General features: G+C 38.4%; 1 protein-coding gene and 1 long non-coding RNA gene across 2 annotated transcripts in view; one reads left to right on the top strand and one right to left on the bottom strand.

The window, feature by feature from the left end:
* The window catches only part of LOC134662858 (uncharacterized), a 310,694-nt gene that overhangs the window by 250,165 nt on the left and 48,499 nt on the right, over positions 1–12,030 (top strand). The gene's annotated exons all lie outside the window — the stretch shown is intronic.
* The window catches only part of LOC134662750 (uncharacterized), a 64,307-nt gene continuing 55,710 nt past the window's right edge, over positions 3,434–12,030 (bottom strand). Inside the window, exons 3-6 of the mRNA XM_063519034.1 lie at positions 8,190–8,363; positions 5,832–6,939; positions 4,841–5,369; positions 3,434–4,709 (exon numbers count right to left, since the gene is read on the bottom strand). Coding sequence (XP_063375104.1) covers positions 3,531–4,709; positions 4,841–5,369; positions 5,832–6,939; positions 8,190–8,363 — 2,990 coding nt within the window. The 3' untranslated portion in view covers positions 3,434–3,530. The remainder of the gene's footprint in view (positions 4,710–4,840; positions 5,370–5,831; positions 6,940–8,189; positions 8,364–12,030) is intronic.

Raw genomic sequence — 12,030 nt, 5'->3', positions numbered from 1 at the left:
ATAATGTATAACAAATGTATATTTATTTTAAGTATTGTGTACCTTTTATATAATAAAATAATATATAATGTGAGCCTATATACGTCCCACTGCTGGGCACAGACCTCCTCTCATGCGCGAGAGGGCTTGGGCTGTAGTCCCCACGCTAGCCCAATGCGGATTGGGGACTTCACATACACCTTTGAATTTCTTCGCAGATGTATGCAGGTTTCCTCACGATGTTTTCCTTCACCGAAAAGCTAGCGGTAAATATCAATTGATATTTCGTACATAAGTTCCGAAAAACTCATTGGTACGAGCTAGGATTTGAAACCGCCACCTCCAGATTGAAAGTCGGACGTCATATCCACTCGGCGCCCACCGCTTCCCTTTACCGTTACCGTTACCGTTACCGTTACCGTTTTTTCCTGACTTTATAGCCAGTACCTACGGTTAGTTTTACATTCATCTGTCGCGGTCTTCGACGAGAGATGTACCTAGTCTCGTCTACCTTAGCTGACGTTGCGTAGGGATTTTCTTTCCACTTTTCCTTTTTCTAAGCATTTGGTACCGTTAGTAGTCGTTTTAGCTTAATACAAAATTAATTTTAAGCAAAACTGAAAACCGGCCAAGCCTATTAACGAATGGTAACTGAAAGGCAATGTAAATAAAAACAAAAGCGACGCAAGATGGAGAGTTTACAGGAAGGTAGCGTTTGTTTGATCGTGTTTCAGAGGTCTGTATGGAGCCCTTGTCTCTACCACTATCGCTGTGCTGTCGATGACAGCCTTTGTGTTGCCAGACGCGATGCCGTTCAAACGAGCGCTGATAACAAAATCACTGCGGTCTAAATATTACACAACCTGATATTTTTTGTAAGCTTGTGAAACAAGGAACGAATATAATAGCCCAGTAAATATATACCATAAAAATTGTAAAAAAAAACCGTCGTACTTACTAAACAAACTTTTCTAATGCATACAGTCGCCATCAGATTATCGGAGCGAGCGGCCAAGGTAGTAACAAACCTTTATTTGTCAAGGCGCTAGATATTTTTGAAGTATGAAAAATCATTATCATACTTATTCAAACGAAAGGATGTTATTCAAACCTTTTTATGTGGATAAGGGTTAAATAAGAAAATTAACTTTTATAGCCCTTACATTTTGGGTATGTCTACAGGAAATACGCAAACACAGTTTTGTTTGACCCAGCTACTGGTTTATGGCTTAATACTTGACTCGCTACGTGCATAGTTTATAAAATTAAAAGTTTAATGTTTAGTTGATAGCAGAGGTAGAATAGTTGGGGAGTCGACGATGCTTGTACTTACTCGACTCAAGTAAGTATAATACTCGATAATAAGTAAGTATTATACTTGAGCGTCGTACAGATGTATTGGAATCGAAATATTAGATGATAAGAAGAAAAAAAATTTATATAAAGTTTTATTCTCCAGCGAGCCGGAAAGCGTCTACAATTTTTTTTTAATTTCGGGAGGTTGGTGGAGGGTTAAAAAATTGTTAAGCAGTTTGTGAGTTTGGTCGTAATATAATACTTATTTGTAGGCATTTCCTTAATCTGACGAACACAAGTTTGACGCCTAATTTTTACATTGTAACCGTCAGATTAAGGAAATGCGTGCAAATAATTATCAGATTTAGTAATAGCACAATTATAGCGTTAATTTGGACTAATATGACCAAATCCACAATCTGCTTAACAATTTGTTGAACACCCCATCAACTCCCCACCAACCCCCCACCAACGAAGGGCTCAACATAGATGGCTAAAAGGGGTAAAGGTAGACTACTACACGGGGTAGCAAGATATCACTCATATCTTAATCTGACGCGCTCGAGTAAACACAAAAATCCCCTCTTGGGCTCTCCTACTAGAAGTAGTGTAAAGTTACTTTGGCTTCTGGCTGCTTAATAAACAAAATCCACTTTAGAAACCGTACATATTAGCTTAGTTAAGTTGAACTAAAAATCAGAGTCGAGCTTATTAAGTTTATAAAACAGCTTACATTAATCTCAGTTTCATATTTCCAGGCCCCATTGTTTCTTTCGGCGCCCCGCGTTGCATGAAACGACTTTAATTAAGATATCATGGGAAATAAACCAAGCTCTCGGCTTTTGAAATATTATACGGTGGAGTAAATTTGATACCAGTAGACATTGCACACAATTTGTTTTATCGTGTATTATGTATTGCTTTGTAGATCGTGCAATATCTGGTCGGGATATACAAAAGGCGATATGTTCATTACTGTCGTCAGTATTAATGAAGGATACGTGAGGTCATATAAGGGTATAAATATGTTCAATTAATACTGTATCATTTTTAAGTAGGTATTTTTGTTTGAAGTAGGTACAGTCAAATAATTTTACAGTGATCATTCGTTTTCAATTGTATTAAGTAGATGAATTTAAATGCATAGTAGTGGAGATATTATTGAACGAGATACACGAAACCGAGCGGTCGAAATAAAAGTCGGCCCTTTGTGAATAAGATGTGATTTTTTAAGGGGACATTTCGATCGATTTTGTGTTTCACTCGGTACTAAAGTTTGTTTAAGAGGTAAACCGACTAAACGGCCATTTTTGCCGACTAGTCGCCGACTAATCGCCGACTACAAATGAGGCCGGATTGTCGGCTTTCCCGACTAGCCGGTACATCCCTACTGAAAATAAATGAAAATTATACATGTTTTCATTAATAAAAAACCTTTTAAGGTTTTGATTGAAGTCTGCTCTTGAAAATATAATCTAATAATTTTTTCACGGCATTTGCCCATCGTCTAAATGTGTAAATATTCAATATAAATCCTACAATTTTGCGTTTTGCTCTAGCCTTCGTGCCGTGAAACCCTAGCAACTTTTCGAACCACTCGGTACGCTTGTAGTTCAAGAGGAGCTAAACAACAACTTTGCCCCTTGTAAAACAAATGTACCTAACTATTGAAATTTGTATGAAGTAAGTCAATAATTAAAATACACATACAATTTTAATTTATTTAATTATTTCTACACGCAAAAATATACAAAAGTACAAACGTTTAGATTTAATTACATATAAAAGTAATTTTAGTAATTCTATCTAATTACAAATATTTATGGTTTATGTACAATGAGTTCATTATTAAATACCATTATTTACAAAGCAATAACTAAAATGACATCCATATATTCATATGATTATTTTAGCACATTGCTGTATTATTTCTAAAATCTAAACATTATTCCTTTACCACACGCGCAGGAACGCAGCGTCGCCCTAAGCTGGGAAACTTTACAAGAAAATATACAACTTTAAAGTTTTCGTGTTCCCACAAAGGCCATAAATCTCAACATTCTGCTGCTTTTGCACTGTTTACTGCTCACCCACTCGCAATATAGTTTATCACATGCACTGCAAACAACGACGCACTCCCATAAAGTTTAGTTTAAAAAAAACTTACGTGTTATCATAATCACTGGCACTGAGAGTTCTGCACTATGATTTATACACGTCCAAAATCACACACAGCTTTACTTAGACTTAAGTATTTATCCTACGTATGGAAAGGGTGCAAATGGTGCGGGGAAATATCCTTGGTAGCCGGCGCTGGGTTGGACAGGCAGCGAGGAAGTTACGTACGACGTCAGCACCGTCGGCACAACTTTAGTCGTGTACAACGTTGTGTACACAGTCTTCGCGCCGAAAGTCAGTTTCAAAATTTGGCTGTCTGTCGCTGTCACTTCTGTGTTCAAGACAACCGGCGTCGAAGTCACTGAAAACTGTTGAGGGAATAACGGGTTAAGTGGCTGTAGGGGTAGAGCGGGAAGACTGCTGGTGCCGATTTCGTACTCTGTTTTCGTAACTGTAGCTACTGGTCTGGAAATTGTGCTGTGGACAGTGTTTTTGCCATCGAAGAACGGAATCACGTGGGACTCGTAGATCGTCTCGTATGTCAGGATCGGTTTGGAAGTGGTTACCACGTTAGGGATTTGTGCAGCCGCTGCAGGGTTGAGTAGCCTCAATAGAGCCAGCTGTTGTGCTTGTTCTGGAGTTAAGGCTGGTGTGGGGGGCGTTGGGGATTCCGTCACGTGATTGCCCTTGTTTTGACCGTGGGCCTTCTTTGATCTCAGGTGGTTATCTGGCACCCTGTATTTGTCTACTTCAGTAAGATCGAAATCAGATCCAATATTTGCTAGATCTAGGTCTGGTGGGAAAACTCTGCGCGGAACTCCTTCCTCATCTTCATTACTATCCCCGAAATCTAATTCTAAGTGTAGTTCCGATCCAGCTTCATCGAGACGACTGTTGAATTCCTTTAGAGTTTTGCTGGGTATGAATTGGAAGTAGTCCATCGGTGGCAATGTTTTAGTTGCTGTGACAAATCTTGTGATTTGGTAGGTTTGAATGAACGTTAGACTGCTTGTTAAATTGACGTCTTTTACTACTGGTAAGATATGCGTTTTTAGCATGTGCTGTGTAGTGCTAAAAGTTTCTGTTACAGTTTCTAGCGGAGGGGTTTCCATATCAGAAGATAATGTTATTGCAGGCAGTGTAGCTATGCTTGAATCTAAATTATGATCTTTTCCATAAGGAGATGCCGTGGCCAGTATATTTTCTGTCAAAGGTTCGTTCAGAGAGCTTGGTGCATTAATAACTGCAGTTGGTTCGATACGTTTTTGAATCGTAGACGTGACGGTGATAATACGAGTATTTTTAACGCGTCCAACCTGTGAAAAGAAAAAGATATAATGAAGATGTTAAAAAGTATCTACATAACGTGAAACTTAATTAACGCCTAAAAGTATCAAAATGATGTGAAACTTAATTAACGCTTTTCTTCAACATTTATCATACCAACCTGGAAAGTGTAGGGAGACTTGATCGTGGCAATTTCATAGTAAACATCTTTAAAGTCAGCAGGAGTTGATATTTCAACCTTTAGTGTTTCTACTGGTGGAGGTTTCTCTATGGAATTATCATCGGCATCGTTTTCTAGCAAAGAACTGGCGCCGTTTTGAGAGCCTTGCAACTCGAGATCATTGTCGATTCTTGATTGAGGTGATAAATCATTAGAATTGATGTCCTCTAGGAGTGGGTTGGAGTTGGGTGTCGTTTGTTCATCATCACCGATCATTTTTCTGATTGTAACCTTAGGTTTAGGGCTTGTTTTGTATTGCCAACGCCCTGAACCTGGTGTACGATTAAGTTTGAATTTGTAGACGCTGGTGGATGCAACTGGAGTAACTTGTTCAACTGGTGTAGCTTGCACACGAGGCTTAAATCCACGTCTCGATTGATTATCGTTGTTTGAAGGTGTAACGATAGTCTTATGGCCGGCGTTACGACTGCTCTTTCTCCTGTTTGAGAATGATGGAGTGGCGGATTCACTAAAATCAATCAAAAATAATAAAATTTAGTAGGTACCTATGTATTTTATTTAATTTTCAACCACAAACAATCCTCATTACATGTGACTATTTATTCAGAAAACAGTATTAAACAATATTTGTACCTACGAGTAGGTAGCTTGTGATTGTTTTTTACATTAAAATTTAAAATAGAATAATACAGAAAAATACAACGTTAAAGTTTATATGTTTGCTAATGTTACATAATCATTCAAAAATGGCTGAACAGATTTCGATGAAACTTAGCATGTAGACAGCTATTAACATGTACTAAAACGGAAAACGTTTTACTTGTTTTGGGTGTTTTGCACGTACTGAGTAAATTTTGTTTAATAATTGTGTTAATTAATAGGCTCTTTTTACGAAAAAAAATAAAAAACGTTACAAAAAAAACGTACCCAGATCAGTTTTTTAAACTCTTAACCGTTGTCGCTATCTTACCTTTGAACACGTTGGGTGTGCGATGAATTACGGTTTTTGAATTTTTTGCTTGGTGCTGGAGAAGTGTCATGATTATCGTTATCGGAATTGCTTTGAGGGCGATGTCTGTTTTTAAATGAACTGCCATTAGATGTTTGCCTTCGAGGTTTACCAAAACTAGTTTCTTCATCGCTGATTGACGGTGTTGGTTCTAAGTTATGTCTATTATGATTTTTAGGTATTGAAGGTCCGACCGTTTTCAAAATTCTGTGCGTTGGGCTTGGAGAAATTTTCGGTCTATGACCCGGCGATTGTAATATTTTCGAGTTGCTGTTTAAGACTTGGGCGTATTTCCCAGATATAAAGGTACCAATAACGCTAGTCTCATGTACGGTAGTTACTCCATCCTTTACTATAGTCCCTCCGAGAGTGGTTACGAGGCCAAGTGGATGCTCGTCATCATCCGGAGGAGGAGCTGGCTGGTGCACTCTATGTTTAGAACCATGCTTTGGCTTTTGACCGGGGACCTTGGATGGTCTTAAATTGATAACCTTGTATGTTTCTTCGACAAACTCTGATGGTTGGCGCGATAGGAAATCGTATTCCGGTTCACCAATGTTATTGTTTGTGATCAAAACGGCCGGTTCTTCCTCGGGGTTATCAGATTTAATTTCAACGACGCTGCTCACTTTTGAGTTATATACAGCGGACTGTGGCGAATCATGTTTTACTTCAACTTTGCTACTCAATGTAACAGGTTTGTTTTTAGAAGCGTCAGGTTTCGACTTTTTATTGCTGGACTGAGAATTTTTTGGGTTTTGGGGAGCCGGTTTTGACGCTGCACTTTCTACTATTTTAGATGGACCAGCTACAACTTCAACTTTCGTTATAATCTGTTTCTGCTCTTTAGCGACAGATTTTGGACTGTTAGGTACGTTATCTTCTTTTTTCGAGCTAACTACAGATACAGCGCTGGAAACGGCAGGAGGACCAGTGGGCTTATTAGTTTTGTCTTTGTCCGCTATTTTGCTTGGCTTGATAGTTTCAGGTTTTACACTTGTAACTGATGGCGGCGGTGGTTTAGTTTCAATTATGTTTTCTTGAACAGATTTTTCGGTGCTTGGTGGTTCTGAAATGAAAGAAAATACTGTTAATTTAATTACTTGATTTAATAACGACTTTTTTGATAGTTTTTACTATTTACAGAAATCTCTCATGTAGGCAGTTAAAGGTATTTGATTATTTTTCTACGTTAAATCATTGATACGCCCAGCCAAGTATTGAACCGAAATTAATTGGCAGTTTATTTATTTAATCGTATGGCATAAATACAAAAAATAGGCAATTTTGTACAATAATATACAAAAGAAAAAAAAATTAAAACGAAAATTTAAACGTCAACATTCAGGGTGCTGAGCCAAACAACTGCGTCGGGTGTGAGATCATGCAGCAGATCTTTTGGTGGCCCTTGGTATGAATGGAGGGGGCAGCGCTGGATAATATGTTCCATAGTCTGGTCCTCTTCGCCGCAATCACACAGAGCTGAGTCCCTCCACCCCCACTTGTGCAAAAAGTAGTTGCATCGGCCGTGACCCGTTCTAAGTCTATTAAGCCGACACCATTGTTTTCTTGGGAGGTCAAACCCTGGAAGTCGACTTGTAGGGCTTGCGATTCTCGAGTTTGCATTGGTGTCGGCCCATTCATTTTCCCAAGCCTCTGCAATATTGAAACTTGAGAGGTTCTGGCTATATGCGGGTTTTCTGGAATTCAGACGCTGGTGAGGTGGGTTACAGAAATCCCTATGAATGGGTAGTGAGCCAGTTGAGATGATCTTCTCTGTTTCCCTCCTTAATGCACGCTTCCTACGCAAATGAGAGGGGGCTATGTGGCTCAGGATTGGTAGCCAGTATGTGGGGGTAGACTTGATGGTTCCGGTGATGCATCGCATGGTGTCATTGAGTTTAGTGTCCACTTTCGCCACGTGTGCGCTTTCCAACCACATGGGGGCACAGTACTCTGCGGCTGAGTAGACTAAGGCGATGCTAGTCGTGCGCAGGCACTAAGCGGATGCTCCCCAAGATGTGCCACACAGTCTGTGTATCATGTTGTTCCGCGAAGCAAGCTTAAGTGATAGCTTGGTGAGATGCTCCCGATACGTGAGGGATCTGTCAAGGGTGACTCCTAGGTACTTGGGGCATTTGTTGTACTTGAGCTTTTCTCCGTTGAAGTGAACAGTAGGTTGGTGGTAATTGGCAGTTTAACTCGTTGAAATAGTAAGCATTGTGTTCAAGACACGTGTATGTACATATAAGCAAAAATATGTATATCCAAAATAATATTTATAGTCTAATAGCATAGGGTTGTGAAAAATTCTTTGACCTGGTGGTGGAGCTGACTGAGGCGAGAAGACCATGACAGTATTGCCTATTGTTGTCGTGAAGTCCAGAAACCCGTAGACAGTCTGGGTGAGGTACTGCCCGGATGCGGGCTGTGGGCTCGGCGGCTGAGGCACTCCGCCACCGTAAACTGGCCCTTCGGCTACAACTATACTACCTGAAATTCGAAAGTAATTTTGATTACTTAAATGTAATGCAAATCTAATCACTTACAAACAGTTACAATGATCTCATCAGAATTGTATAGTTACTTAAAGTAGGTATATGTTATTGTGTAAGGACACAAATAAGGATTTACATTTAAAATGTAAAAAGCTTGAAACAAAGCACATAAATAAAGAAGAGAACCAGTGTCGGCATTACTTCAGTGCCATTTGCCGGCAAATGATCCGTAATAGTACCTTCATATGGCTTAAAAAAGGATGTTAGAAAAACAAAGTCATTGGCGAGATACGAGTGTATCTAAACTAATGACGTGTTATGCCGTTTAACGTTGTATTAACTTTTGATAAAAATATTTGAGGCACTCGTGTTTAACGACAAACCGATAAATGTTTTTTGCTTTGTTATTGTTTGTTTCCCCCTACGATTAAGATGTCTGTAAGCCTTACGGCGCCACTGCGTGCGATCTGTTTACGCCTCATGTCTGTATATTTTTCTCCTTCAATACACTGCTAATATAGATAGAGTTGGTATCAACATATTTAGGGTTTGCAATCCGGATCCGGAATGTATGAAATTAATGAAATTATCCGCAGATCTTCCCATATATTTCGGATCCGTCGTGCAAACCCTAATCATAATTATCATATCAACGGTTAACTGTTAAACTTGTCAAGTACTCACAACGAAAACTGAAAAACTGTAACCACCAAGTTGGTCATACAGAATCTCCTCCTTCTTTTAACCGACTTCCAAATCTAAAAGGAGGAGGTTATCAATTCGGTTGTATGTTTTTTTTATGTTTGTTACTCCATATCTCCGTCATTACTGGACTGATTTTGAAAAAAATTTTTTTGATTAGTTTAGTTTAGTTTAGTTTATTTATTTCATAATGATAAATTACAGTATAAATTATTCTTACGCTAATCTATATGAATTTACATTATGGTCGTCAATAATGTAGCATGCAAACGTATAATTATAAAATGTCAACAATGATAATCAAAAAACAATACAAACTATTAACACTAACAATTTATAAGATAAGTTCAGAAATTTCAGAATACGTAAATAAATAACGGAATACATGTCAAACAAAATATATATAGTAGGTATCTCATAATGATCGTCATACTTATACTAAGAGCGGTAAGAATAATAAATCAGAACGAATGTCAAATAAAATCAATTTTACATAAACAAAGTAGGTATACAATTTCAAACAATTATTACAATTTTAATTCCATATATTCGTCCACTGAATACAATGGGTTATTCAATAAAAAGTTCCTCAGTCGACGTTCAAATGCTTCGTCAGATATTTCAGTTCTTAATTCGGCGGGTAGACGTTCGTAATAAGTTGGGCCTATTACTCGCGGATTCTTACATGAAAGTGCCATGCGACGCGGCACTGTTCGCAGTCTTCCCGTCGATCTGATTTGTTTGCCCATGACTTCGACACGTTTGAACAAGGACAAGTTCCCTCTCACGAACATCAGAACTTGAAACATGTATAAGGAATAATGTGTCATTATACCATTATTTTTAAAAAGTTCCTTACAGTGGTGCATTGGCTTAACTCCAGCTAGTAAACGGATAGCACGTTTTTGGAGAATTAAAACTCTCGTGGCATCTGTGGAATTTCCCCAAATCAGTGTACCGTATGACATCAAGGAGTGAAAGTGCGAAAAATATACAGCTTTGAGTGACTTCCTTGATATCAGAGGCTGTAGCTTTTTTAAAGCAAATATAGAACTGCTCAACCTATTACAAAGCTGATCGACATGGCACTTCCAGTTGAGATTCGAGTCAAGTATGAAACCCAGAAATTTTGTTTCATTGCATAATGGCATTGGACCGTTACTAATACATGGAGGCACTGTGATACTGCGACCCGAGAACATCATCACATTGGATTTCACTATATTTAACAGTAGGCCATTTGATGAAAACCATGTTTGTAGCTGGTCACACGCATCATGTATTCCCTCGGCTAACTGCGCGTGTGTTTTTGCACTCACGACAACAGTTGTGTCATCTGCAAATAACACAGATAGCCCATTTGTGATTGCAGAGGGTAAGTCGTTCACAAATAATAAAAACAGTGTATTACCGGCTGCTGACCCTTGAGGAATGCCCAAATTTACATTACCAGTGTCTGAAACATATTTTCTGCCATTGAGTGACATTTTCACCACTTGCTGACGGTCAGACTGATTGTATGTATATGCATACAGATTGGTCCCGTTTTTGTCAAAACCCAGTTCTGATGATGGGATCCATGAGGAATCGAGGGAAATCCTCAAATATTAAAGGCATACATATAGTGATTTTTGTGTTTTTATCAACAAATCAAGCATAAGTATACATTAAAAAAAGTGACATTTGATGAAGTGGAACTGCTGATGATGATCAGAACGGAACTCTTCAAAGACGCATAGTACACGTTTGACGATTTGTCCTCTTCGTTATATTTGTTAAGCAAGTTAAGTTTTTAAGCCACATTTTTGTCAAGCTCGAGTTCTGATGATGGGATCCACGAGGAATCGAGGGAACTCCAATCTTAAAGGCATGCGTATAGAGATTTATGTATTTTCATCAGAAAGCATTTTCATTAAAAACTGTCGCATTTGATGAAGTGGAACCGCTGATGACGATCATAACGGAACTCTTCAACGACGCATAGCTCGCATTTGGCGATTTGTCCTTTTCGTTATGTTTGTTAAGCAAGTTAGGTTTTAGGCACATTTATGTCAATCTCAAGTCCTGAACATGGGATCCATGAGGAATCGAGGGAACTCCTCAAATCTTAAAGGCGTACGTATAGAATTTTATATATTTTCATCAGAAAATCAAGCATTTACATTAAAAACTGTGGCATTTAATTAAGTGGAACTGCTGATGATGATCAGAACAGAATTCTTCAACGACGCATACTTAGTACACGTTTTGTGATTTTGTGGCCAAATAAGAGGTATACACTTTATTTTAGAAAATTTATTCTATAAAACATAAAAAATATTAAGTATTCCTTGTTAAATATAATATGTAGGGTCAGCAATTACACATGGAAAATAATGTCAGACAAATGTCCACCTCTAGCAGCATGGCAGATGCGAACCCTTTTCATCGCGTTTTTCATCACTTTTTCACACATTTCTGGCGTTATCTCAGCGACAGTGTTTCAAATATTTTGTTTTAATTGCTGAAGGTTCGTTGGCCCATTAGCATAGACACGTCCCTTTAGATAGCCCCACAGAAAAAAGTCAGGAGCTGTTAAATCAGGCGATCTTGGGGGCCAGTTAATGTCACCGTTTCTCGAAATTAATCGACCGGGAAACGTTATTTTTAATGTTTCTATTGTTTTTAATGATTAAAACACGTTGTTCCGTCGTAAAACGCTCCATAATAAATCTGCCGTATCTACACAAACTAATTTTCATGCAATAACTGTCATATTTACCGCCAAAATAAAATGGCGGCAAAAAAAAGTTGTATACCTCTAAGTTGGTCACTCTGTATAAGCGCCGTTAAGTGGGTTAGGCTAGTAGTTAGAGAAGTCGGTTTTTTTCTATTAAAGATTATTAAAAGTCGGTTTGAATGTAGCTCGAACTGTAAGAACAACTTTTAAATTAAAACCGGCCAAGTGCGAGTCGGACTCG

Source organism: Cydia amplana, chromosome 3, assembly GCF_948474715.1.
Source record: "Cydia amplana chromosome 3, ilCydAmpl1.1, whole genome shotgun sequence".
NCBI lineage: Eukaryota > Metazoa > Arthropoda > Insecta > Lepidoptera > Tortricidae > Cydia > Cydia amplana.
This window is presented reverse-complemented; position numbering and strand designations above follow the sequence as displayed.